This window comes from Bombina bombina, chromosome 6, assembly GCF_027579735.1.
Source record: "Bombina bombina isolate aBomBom1 chromosome 6, aBomBom1.pri, whole genome shotgun sequence".
Lineage (NCBI taxonomy): Eukaryota > Metazoa > Chordata > Amphibia > Anura > Bombinatoridae > Bombina > Bombina bombina.
The window spans coordinates 627,887,137-627,899,163 of NC_069504.1; the positions used below are offsets into that span (position 1 = coordinate 627,887,137).

A 12,027-nucleotide genomic window follows, 5' to 3' on the forward strand; every position below is an offset into this window, starting at 1 on the left:
GGCATGATGTACTATGTAAGGACAGCCATGGATGCATTCACAAATCTTTTAAAACTTCAGTTCTCTTCTGTTGAATGTTAGGGACACGACTGTAATATGTTTACAGGTCAACATGAATGAAGTATTTTACACAAATATAAGAAGAAAAAACATTTGCATTCCTGTCCATCTGGCAGATTATAAATTCAGCTGTTCTTCTGTTCTAATATAACACAGTGATTGCTATATTTTGGAGCCTATTCCTATAGTAAAGTATAAACACTGAACAATATAAAATTAGGTCTCCTCAACTTTGCTGAAATAGTGAAAGGGAAAGTCCATACAGTCATTTTATGTGTTTATGAAATGTTCCTAATTCCCTCAAAAAAACAACTAAACTCTTTTTTTTTCAGAATGGTGGTTAGAAATAACCCCAAATCATTGTTCAAAATATTGTCTAAATGAGTGGCTTTTTTTTCTTGATGTCAAGGGAATAGAGGTCCCTACACTATAGAAAGGACTGACTGGTTAAAAATGGGGAGGGCAAGGGGATCCCTACTATACAGGAAAATTAAAATAATAAAAAATCAATCATTTCTCTTGTTAAGTGTATCCAGTCCACGGATCATCCATTACTTATGGAATATATTCTCCTTCCCAACAGGAAGTTGCAAGAGTCCACCCACAGCAAAGCTGCTATATAGCTCCTCCCCTAACTGCCATACTCAGTCATTCTCTTGCAAGCCTCAACATAGATAGGAGGTTGTGAGAGTCTGTGGTTTTTTATACTTAGTTTATTCTTTAATCAAAAGTTTGTTATTTTTAAATGGCACCGGAGTGTGCTGTTTATCTCAGGCAGTATTTGGAAGAAGAATCTGCCTGCGTTTTTCTATGATCTTAGCAGACGTAACTAAGATCCATTTGCTGTTCTCACACATTCTGAGGAGTGAGGTACTTCAGAGGGGGAATGGCGTGCAGGTTTTCCTGCAGTTAAGGTATGTGCAGTAAAATATTTTTCTAGGAATGGAATTGACTAAGAAAATACTGCTGATACCGAAGTAATGTAAGTAAAGCCTTAAATGCAGCGATTGCGACTGGTATCAGGCTTATTAATAGAGATACATACTCTTATAAAAATGTGTTTTAAAACGTTTGCTGGCATGTTTAATCGTTTTTTAACGTACATTAGTGATAACACTGTAATGTTGGTATAGCCTTAAATGCAGTAAAAGCGACTGATATCAGGCTTATTAATAGAGATACATACTCTTGTAAAAATGTGTTTTAAAACATTTGCTGGCATGTTTAATCGTTTTTTAACATATGTTTGGTGATAAAACTTATTGGGGCCTAAGTTTTTTCCACATGGCTGGCTTAAATTTTGCATAGAAACAGTTAACTGAAGCTTCCCACTGTTGTAATATAAGTGGGAAGGGCCTAATTTAGCGCTTTTTTGCGCAGTTAAAATTACAAAATGAATCATCCAGATTCCCTCAGCAGTCCCATGAATACTACAGGACATTTCTAAAGGGCTAAAAAGACTTCCAAAATCGTTTATAGGGAAGGTAATCCACAGCTCTGCTGTGGCAGTTTGTTGTGTCTGTTTTTAAAAACGTCTATGTCGTTTTTTTGATCTGTTTTTTGCATTAAGGGGTTAATCATCCATTTGCAAGTGGGTGCAATGCTCTGTTACCTTATTACATGTACTGTAAAAATTTCGTTTGTTTTACTGCCTTTTTTCACTGTTTTTCAAATTTTGACAAAATTTGTTTCTCTTAAAGGCACAGTAACGTTTTATATATTTGCTTGTTAACTTGATTTAAAGTGTTTTCCAAGCTTACTAGTCTCATTATTAGTCTGTTCTAACATGGCTGACATAGAGGAAGCTCTGTGTTCATTATGTTTTAAAGCCATGGTGGAACCCCATCTTAGAATGTGTACCAGATGTACTGATTTCATGTTAAACAATAAAGATCATTTGTTGTCTTTAAAAACATTATCACCAGAGGATTCTGTCGTGGGGGTAGTTATGCCGACTAACTCTCCCCACGTGTCAGACCTTTTGACTCCCGCTTTAGGGACTCACGCTCAAATGGCGCCAAGTACATCAAGGGCACCCATAGCGTTTATTTTACCAGGGGATTCTGTCGAGGGGAAAGTTATGCCGACTAACTCTCCCCACGTGTCAGACCCTTCGACTCCCGCTTCAGGGACTCACGCTCAAATGGCGCCAAGTACATCAAGGGCGTCCATAGCGTTTATTTTACAAGACATGGCAAAGGTGGTGAATAATACTCTGGCAGCAGTATTAGTCAGACTACCTGAAATTAAAGGAAAGCAGATAGCTCTGGGGGTAGATACAGAGCATACAGACGCTTTAAGAACCATGTATGATACTACCTCACAATATGCTTAGTCTGTGGGTGATTTGTTTTTTTGACTCAGGGAAGATGATTTAACCTGATTCTGATATTTCTACATTTAAAATTTATGCTTGAGAACCTCCACTTGTTGCTCAGGGAGGCTTTGGCTGCCCTGAATGAATGTGTACAATCGCAGGGCCAGAGAAATTGTGTAGACTGGATAAATAATATGCAGTGCCGGTGTGTACTGATGTTTTTCCAATACCTAAAGAGGTTTATTAAATTTTTTTTAATAAGGAATGGGATAGACCAGGTGTGCCGTTCTCTTCCCCTCCTATTTTTTAGAAGAATGTTTTCTAATAGTTACGACCACACGGGACTTCTGGCAGACAGTTCCTAAGGTGGAGAGAAGAGTTTCTACTCTAGCTAGGCGTACCACTACCTCTGGCGAGGACAGTTGTGCTTTTTAGATCCAATGGATAAAAAATGTTTATTCAACAGGGTTTTATCCTGCAGCCCCTTGCATACATTGCTTCTGTCACTGCTGCTGCGGCGTTCTGGGTTGAGTCTCTTGATGAGGCTTTACAGTTAGCGACTCCATTGTATGAATATATTTGACAAGCTTATGCTAGCCAATTCCTTTGTTTTCTGATGCCTTTGTTCATTTGACTAGACTAACGGCTAAGAATTCTGCTTTTTACTATACTGGCGCGCAGAGCGCTATGGCTTATATCATGGTCAGCTGTAGTGACTTTAATAAATAAGCTACTTAACTTCCCTTCAAGGGGCAGACCCTATTCGGGCCTGGTTTGAAGGAGATTATTGCTTATATCACTGGAGGAAAAGGTCATGCCCTTCCTCAGGATAGGTCCAAATCAAGGGCCAAGAAAGGTCTAATTTTCGTACCTTTTAAAACTTCAGGGCAGGTGTGGCATCCACTTCCTCTAAGGCAAAACAAGAGGGAATTTTTGCTCAGTCCAAGGCGGTCTGGAGACAATCGGACCTGGAACAAAGATAAGCAGGCCAAGGAGCCTGCTGCTGCCTCTAAGGCAGCATGAAGGAACGGACCCCTATCCGGTAACGGATCCTATAGGGGGCAGATTTTCATTCTTCGCCCAGGCGTGGGCAAGAGATGCCCAGGATCCCTAGGCATTGGAATTTATATCCCAGAGATATCTTCTGGATTTTCAAAGATTCCCCCCAAAAAAAGGGGAGATTTCGCCTTTCCAATTATCTGCAAACCAGATAAAGAAGGAGGCATTCTTACATTGTGTACGAGATCCATCCAGTTCCAAGAGAGGAACAGGGACAGAGTTTTTACTCAAATCTGTTTGTGGTTCCCAAGGAGAGGGAACCTTCAGACCTATTTTGGATCTAAAGATCTTAAACAAATTCCTCAGAATTCCGTCTTTTAAGATGGAAACTATTCGTACCATCTTAACTATGATCCAGGAGAGTCAATAGAGGACTACAATGGATTTGAAGGATGTTTATCCTCACATTGTGATGCATAAAGATCACCATCGTTTTTCAGGTTTGCCTTTCTAGACAGGCATTACCAGTTTGTAGCTCTTTCCGTTGGGATATCTACAGCCCCAAGAATCTTTATGGAGGTTCTGGGGTCACTTTGGCGGTCCTTAGGCCGCGGGGCATAGAAGTGGCCCCTTATTTAGACGACATCCTGATACAGGCGTCAAACATCCAAATTGCCAAGTCTCATACGGACGTAGTACTGGCATTTCTGAGATCACATGGGTGGAAAGTGAACAAGGAAAGAGTTCTCTATCCCCAATCTCAAGGGTTTCCCTCTTAGGGACTCTGATTCTGTAGAAATGAAAATTTACCTGACGGAGTCCAGGTTGTCAAAGTTTCTAAATTTCTGCCGTGTTTTTCATTCCATCCGCGCCCTTCGGTGGCTCAGTACATGAATGAAATCGGCTTAATGGTAGCGGCAAGGGACATAGTACCGTTTGCACGTCTACATTTCAGACCGCTGCAACTATGCATGCTCAGTCAGAGGAACGGGGATTACACAGGTTTGTCCCCCTGTTAAACCTGTACCAAGAGACCAGAGATTCTCTGGTGACTATGTTGGGTCCATCTGTCCAAGGGTATGACCTTCCGCAGGTCAGATGGGACAATTGTTACAATAGATGCCAGCCTTTTAGGTTGGGATGCAGTCTGGAACTCCCTGAAGGCTCAGGGATAGTGTCTTAGGAGGAGACCCTCCTTCTAATAAATATTCTGGAACTGGGAGTGATATTCCATGCTCTTCAGACTTGGCCTCAGTTAGCAACTCTGAGGTACATCATATTCAGTCGGACAATATACACGACTGTGGTTTACATCAGCCATCAAGGGGGAACAGAAGTTCCCTAGCGATGTTAGAAGTCTTACAATAATTCACTGGACAGAGACTCACTCTTGTCTATCAGCTATCCATATCCCAGGTGTTGAGAACTGGGAGGTGGTTTTTCTAAGTTGTCAGACTTTTCTTCCGGGGGAGTGGGATTTCCTCCGGAGGTCAAGACCAAGCAGGAGAGGGCTTTGGTGTTTTTGTCAGCGCCTGCGTAGCCACGCAGGACCTGGTATGCAGATCTGGTGGACATGTCATCCTTTCCATCACGGTCTCTGCTTCTGAGACAGGTCCCTCTACCTCAGGGTCCTTTCAACCATCTAAATAGAATCAATCTGAGATGGACTGCTTGGAGACTGAACGCTTGATGTCATCAAAGCATGGCTTCTCCGAGTCAGTCATTGATACCTTAATTGATACCTACATGAAAGCCTGTCTCTAGGAAAATTGAACATAGATATGGTGTAAATATCTGATTGTTATGAATCCAAGGGTTACTCATGGAGTAAAGTCTGGATTCCCAGGATATTATCTTTTCTCCAAGATGTTTTGGAGAAAAGGGTTGTCAGCTAATTCCTTTAAAGGGACAGATTTTTACTCTGTCTATTTTTTTGCACAAGCGTCTGGCAGGTATTCTAGACGTTCAGGCATTTGGTCAGGCTTTGGTTAGATCCAAGCCTGTGTCTAAAACTGTTGCTCCACCATGGAGCTTAAACCTGGTTCTTAAGGTTCTTCAAAAAGTTCCGTTTGAACCTTTTTTGTTCCATAGATATCAATCTTTATCTTGGAAAGTTCCTTTTGGGTAGCTATTTCCTCGACTCGTAGAGTCTCCAAGTTATCTGTGTTACAATGTGATTCTCCTTATCTGGTCCTTCGTACGGATAAGGTAGTCCTGCGTACCAACCTGGGTTTTTTCCTAAGGTGGTATCTAACAAGAACATCACTCAAGAGATAGTTGTTCCATGCTTATATCCTAATCCTTCCTCAAAGAAGGAACGTCTATTACACAATATTGGACGTGGTTTGTGCTTTAAAGTTTTACTTACAAGCTACTACAGTTTTCATCAAACGTTCACCTTGTTTGTTGTCTATTCTGGACAGAGGAGAGGTCAAAAGACTTCGGCAGCCTCTCTGTCTTTTTGGTTAAAAAGCATAATTAATTTAGCTTATGAGACTGCTGGACAGCAGCCTCCTGAAGGGATTACAGCTCATTCTACTAGAGCTGTGGTTTTCACTTGGGCCTTTTTTAAATGTGTCTTCTGTTGAACAGATTTACAAGACGGAGTCTTGGTCTGCGCTTCATACTTTTTCAAATTTAACAAATTTGATACCTTGCTTCTTCGGAGGCTATTTTTGGGAGAAAGGGTTTCTTACAGGCAGTGGTAACTTCCGTTTAAGTACCTGCCTTGTCCCTCCCATCATCCGTGTACTTTAGCTTTGGTATTGGTATTCCATAAGTAATGGATGATCCGTGGACTGGATACACTTAACAAGAGAAAACATAATTTATGCTTACCTGATAAATTTATTTCTCTTGTAGTGTATCCAGTCCACGGCCCGCCCTGTCACTTTAAGGCAGGTAATTTTTTCATTTGAACTAGTCACCACTGCACCCTATGGTTTTTCCTTTCTCTGCATGTTTTCGGTCGAATGACTGAGTATGGCAGTTAGGGGAGGAGCTATATAGCAGCTTTGCTGTGGGTGGACTCTTGCAACTTCCTGTTGGGAAGGAGAATATATTCCATAAGTAATGGATGATCCGTGGACTGGATACACTACAAGAGAAATAAATTTATCAGGTAAGCATAAATTATGTTTTTTTAAAAGAAGGCGCTATACTAATACTGGCAGACTGTCTGCCATTGCCTAAGATGGCAGGGACCAGTAGAAGTGGAAAGGTTAGAGAATTGTTTAAGAGGGATCAGGGAGGTGCGAGGGTAAAGAGGGGGATCCCTGCACTACAGAAAAAAAAATAGAAATAAAAAAGGCCCTACTGTCAGACTGTCTGCCAGTACCTAAGATGGTGGTGACGAGTGGGGCGGATTACTGCTTAGGAAGGATCGGGGGGGATCAGGGAAGTGGTAGGTGTCAGGTTGGAGGATAATCCCTGCACTGCAATAAATATTACCCTTAACATATAACTTATTAACCCCTTTACTGCCAGGAATTTCAGAAGATTGAAGCGCAACTGCAATTTGTGGCCTTAAACTTCCCAAAAACAATGGCAAAGCCATGCATATTTGCTATTTCTGAACAAAGTGTATCCCAGAGAAGCTTTTACAACCATTTGTGTTATGACTGTACAAGCGGTTTATGAATAATTTTAGTGAGAAACCCAAAGTTTGTAAAAAGTTAACTTTTTAATATGATAAAATTTGACGGCAAAGTGGTGGCATGAAATATACCAAAATGGGCCTAGATTAATACCTTGGTTTGTCTACTTTAAAACATATATATAGTGATGATAGGTAAATAAAAAAAACATAGGTCTTATTTTTGTTTTAACTGAGTGATAGCAAAAATGCTTAAAATTATATGTCACTTTGAGCAAGTTTGTCTCTGAAATTACTGGTAGCAAAGGGGTTAAACTATTTCTTAGCATACCTTCAGCTTTAGCCAACTTTGACTTTGCTTACCTTCAGGTTAGCATTTGAGTTAAAGCCAAAACAGTGTTTTGCAGTGTGCCCCATAGAAGTCTATGAGGAGAGGGAGTTAGTGCATGTGCACTATCCCACCTCCAGATGTTAGCACACATGAGGCTTTTGCTCCAATACATTTTTATTTTCACCTTAATATGAGCACAATAATAATAGCAATATTGATTTAACTTGAGTGCTGTTAGTGCTCAATAGCGGTAATATTTGTGCTAGCCACTGCCATAGTAGTGCAGGTTCGCTATAATCTTAAAATAACATGTTCTAACGAATTGACTGGTGGGATCCAGACTGAGTGTTGAGTCTTTGTGAGGGGGCATGTGGGGATGAGGTCTAAGCAGTGTGGAAGATTTTCTTATATTTTTATCTCATACTCTCTATACATATTAATACAGGATGAAGACTTGGAAACTGATCTAAATATATTAAAGTCAAAGCCTAAACCTGACCAAATTGACTGGTGGGATCCAGACTGAGTGTTGAGTCTTTGTGAGGGGGCATGTGGGGATGAGGTCTAAGCAGTGTGGAAGATTTTCTTATATTTTTATCTCATACTTTCTATACATATTAATACAGGATGAAGACTTGGAAACTGATCTAAATATATTAAAGTCAAAGCCTAAACCTGACCGAGATGAGAAGGAATTTGAGCAGTACAAGGCTTTCTGCTCTGAACTCTTTCATAATTTTCAGGTAGGTGCTTATGGAACATTGTGCAATTTATTCACTGGCAATAATGTTATAGTTCATGAAATTATAAATAAGCTTCAATGAAAATATAAACTGGGTAAGTAAAAAAAAAATATCTTTTAGAAAATGCTACTATTATGAGACTCATATGATACTTTTCTATGAGAACTTTTTTTTTAATAATCATAGATTAGGGTGCTAGTGGAAACTTTCAGTCCTATCTAGGAGTACATTAGTCTGTCTGCATAAGCTTTAAAGTATTGCATTTAAATCCAATATAATAGCATGAAATTATATCTCTTCTTTAATGGAATATACAGGTCAGGCAGGGCCTATTATCAGTTAAGAGAATAATTTTTCCTGTTTAGGATTTATACAGCTATGGAGTCTGTTTATCAGCAATAGTTAGATGTGCTGGTAATTATTTTTGATAGGCCAATATACCATTAAATACAGAAGAATTAAATAATCAACAGGTGCATAACAAAATCACTGCAATGGCACTTAATCAGAATTTTAAATAAGCAGTAGATTTTTTTTCTGACAAATTTAAAATGTACTCACTTTTGCTGACCCTCTGTGTCATGTGACAGCCATCAGCCAATCACAGACTAATTTAAACATACACTGTGAACTCTTGCAAGTGCTCAGTAGTAGACACTGCCTCAGAAAGTGTGCATATAAAAAACACTGTGTGATTACACAAAGGTGTCAGACTTTTGTTTTTTACTATAGTCGCATTACAGTTGCTGGGGCTCATTTTAGGCTCTTATTGAAGACTATCACCTAGATTACGAGTTTCCCGTTATGAGTCAAATAGCAGCGTTGTGGCCCATAACGCATAATTTTCCCTAACGCAGCCATTACAAGTCTTGTCGGTATACGTGTAGCGCAATCCTTTTAGCCTGTAACGCAACGTCAGTACCGCACTCCTAAAAATTAAGTTTTTTCATGGGATTCCCATAGTGCGAATATTGCGAGTTTTGCGGTGAGGCTAAAAGCGAGCATTACCGCCTAAAACGACAAGATCTGTTCCACCATCTAAAGTCAGTAGTTATGAGTTTTACGCTACAAAGCTGTAACATAAAAATCATAACTAAAGTGTTAAAAAGTACACTAACACCCATAAACTATTTATTAACCCCTAAACCGAGGCCCTCCTTCATAGCAAACACTATTTTACCGCCCTCCCGCATCGCAAACTCTATTTAAATATTATTAACCCCTAATATACTATCCGTCCACATCGCCCCCACTATACTAAAGTTATTAAGCCCTACACCGCCGCCACTATAATAAACCTATTAACCCCCAAACCGAAAGCCCCCCACAACAAAATATACTAAACTAAACTATTAACCCCTAAACCGAAAGCCACCCACATTGAAATAAACTAAATTAAACTATTTACCCCTAAACCTAACAACCCCCTAACTTTATATTAAAATCACAATTTCCCTATCTTAAATTAAATTAAAACTTACCTGTCAAATTAAAAAAACAACTAAGTTTAAACTAACAATTAAACTAATATAATTATTAAACTAAAATTAAATTAACTACCAATTAAAGAAAACTAAACTACACATTAAAAAAATTCTAACACTACTTTAAAAATGGCAAACTATCTAATTACAAAAAATAAAAAATACTAAGTTACAAAAAAATAACAAACACTAAATTACAAAAATTAAAAAAAGAAATTATCCAAAATAAAAAAGAATTACACCTAATCTAATAGCCCTATCAAAATAAAAAAGCCCACGCAAAATAAAAAAAATCCTAGCCTACAATAAACTACCAAGGGCCTTTTGTGGGGCATTGCCCTAAAGATATCAGCTCTTTTACCTGTAAAAAATAACACAAAGACCCCCCAACAGTAAAACCCACCACCAAACCAACCCACCAAAATAAAAAACCTAATTCTAAAAAAACCTAAATTACCAATTGCCCTGAAAAGGGCATTTGTATGGGCATTGCCCTTAAAAGGGCATTTAGATGTTTTACTGCCCAGACCCCAACTAAAAAATAAATTCCACCCAATAAACCCTTATAAAAGCCTAACACTAACTCCCTGACAATCCACTTACAGTTTTTTTTTAAGTCCTGCTTGAACAATCTTCATCCCGGAGTTAAAGTCCTAATCCAGGCAGCGAGAAGTCTTCATCCTGGCGGCGAAGTCCTGATCCAATCGGCGAGAAGTCTTCATCCAGACGGCCTCTTTAATCTTCATCCAGGCGGCATCTTCTACCTTGATTCTGGAGGCGCAAAATGGGTCCATCCTGAAGACATCCGGTGTGGAGCATCCTCTTTATACGGTCACCGCTGTACACTGAATCTTCAATGTAAGGGACGCGATCCAAGATGGCGTCCCTTGCATTCCTATTGCCTGAAAAATTTGAATTAGCCAATAGGAATTAGAGCTGCTAAAATCCTATTGGCTGTTCAAATCAGCCAAAAGGATTTAAGCAGCTATCATTCTATTGGCTGATTCATCATCCAATAAAATTAGAGCTGCTTAAATCCTATTGGCTGTTTTGAACAGCCAATAGGATTTTAGCAGCTCTAATTCCTATTGGCTGATTCAAATTTTTCAGGCAATAGGAATGCAAGGGACGCCATCTTGGATCCCGTCCCTTGCATTGAAGATTCAGTGTACGCCGGCGACCATATGAAGAGGATGCTCCACGCCAGATGTCTTCAGGATGGACCCGCTCCGCGCCTCTGGGATCAAGATAGAAGATGCCGCCTGGATGAAGATTGAAGAGGCTGCCTGGATGAAGACTTCTCACCGCTTGGATCAGGACTTCGCCGCTGGGATGAAGATTGAAGAGGCTGTCTGCATGAAGACTTCTCGCTGTCTGGATTAGTACTTCAACTCCGGGATGAAGATCGTTCAATCGGGACTTTAAAAACTGTAAGTGGATAGTCAGTGAGCTAGTGTTAGGCTTTTTAAGGGTTTATTGGGTGGGTTTTATTTTTTAGTTTAGGGTCTGGGCAGTAAAATAGCTACATGCTCTTTTAAGGGCAATGCCCGTACAAATGCCAATTTCAGGGCAATGGGTAGCTTAGTTTTTTTTTTTATTTTGTGGGTTTGGGGTGGGGGTTTGTAATGTTAGTGGGTATTTGTATTTTTTTTCATAAATGAAGCTGAAGCTGATTTCTTTAGGGCAATGCCCTACAAAAGGCCCTTTTAAGGGCCATTGGTAGTTCATTCTAGATTAGGTTTTTTATTTTGGGTGTTTTTTTGTGGGTATTAGAATAGGAATATTTTTTTTATTTTTGATAATTTGTTATTTTGTGTAATGTATATTTTTAGGGGGTGTTTTTTTGTAGCAAAAGAGCAGTTTAACTTAGGGCAATGCCCTTTTAAGGGCCCCCCAAAAGGCCCCTTTAAGGGCCTTTGGTAGTTTATTCTAGATTAGGCTTTTTTATTTTGGGTTGTTTTTTTTGTTTTTTTTTAAAGGGTATTAGAATAGGAATAATCTTTATATTTTTTTGGATAATTTCGTTTTTTATTTTTTGTAATGGTAGGTTTTTTATTTTTTGTAATGGTAGTTTTTTTTAATTTTTTGTGATGTTAGGTTTTAATGTAAGGCAGGTTAGGTTTTATTTCATAGGTAAGTTTGTATTTATTTTAGATAGGTAATTAGTAAATTGTTAATAATGATTTATTAAAGGGTCACTGTACCCACATTTTTTTCTTTTGTAATTCAGAAAGAGCATGCAATTTTAAGAAACTTTCTAATTTACTCCTATTATCAATTTTTCTTCGTTCTCTTGCTATCATTATTTGAAAAAGAAGGCATTTAAGCTTTTTTTTGGTTTCAGTACTCTGGACAGCACTTTTTTATTGGTGGATGAATTTATCCACCAATCAGCAAGGACAACCCAGGTTGTTCAACAAAAATGGGCCTGCATCTAAACTTACATTCTTGCATTTCAAATAAAGATACCAAGAGAATGAAGTAAATTTGATAATAGG

The 12,027-nt window shown here is 38.9% G+C and overlaps 1 protein-coding gene across 1 annotated transcript in view; it reads left to right on the top strand.

Annotated features, from left to right (window-relative positions):
* AGBL1 (AGBL carboxypeptidase 1) overlaps positions 1–12,027 on the top strand; it is a 1,247,389-nt gene that overhangs the window by 271,920 nt on the left and 963,442 nt on the right. The window contains exon 10 of the mRNA XM_053717645.1: positions 7,929–8,045. Within this exon, the coding sequence (XP_053573620.1) occupies positions 7,929–8,045 (117 nt within the window). The remainder of the gene's footprint in view (positions 1–7,928; positions 8,046–12,027) is intronic.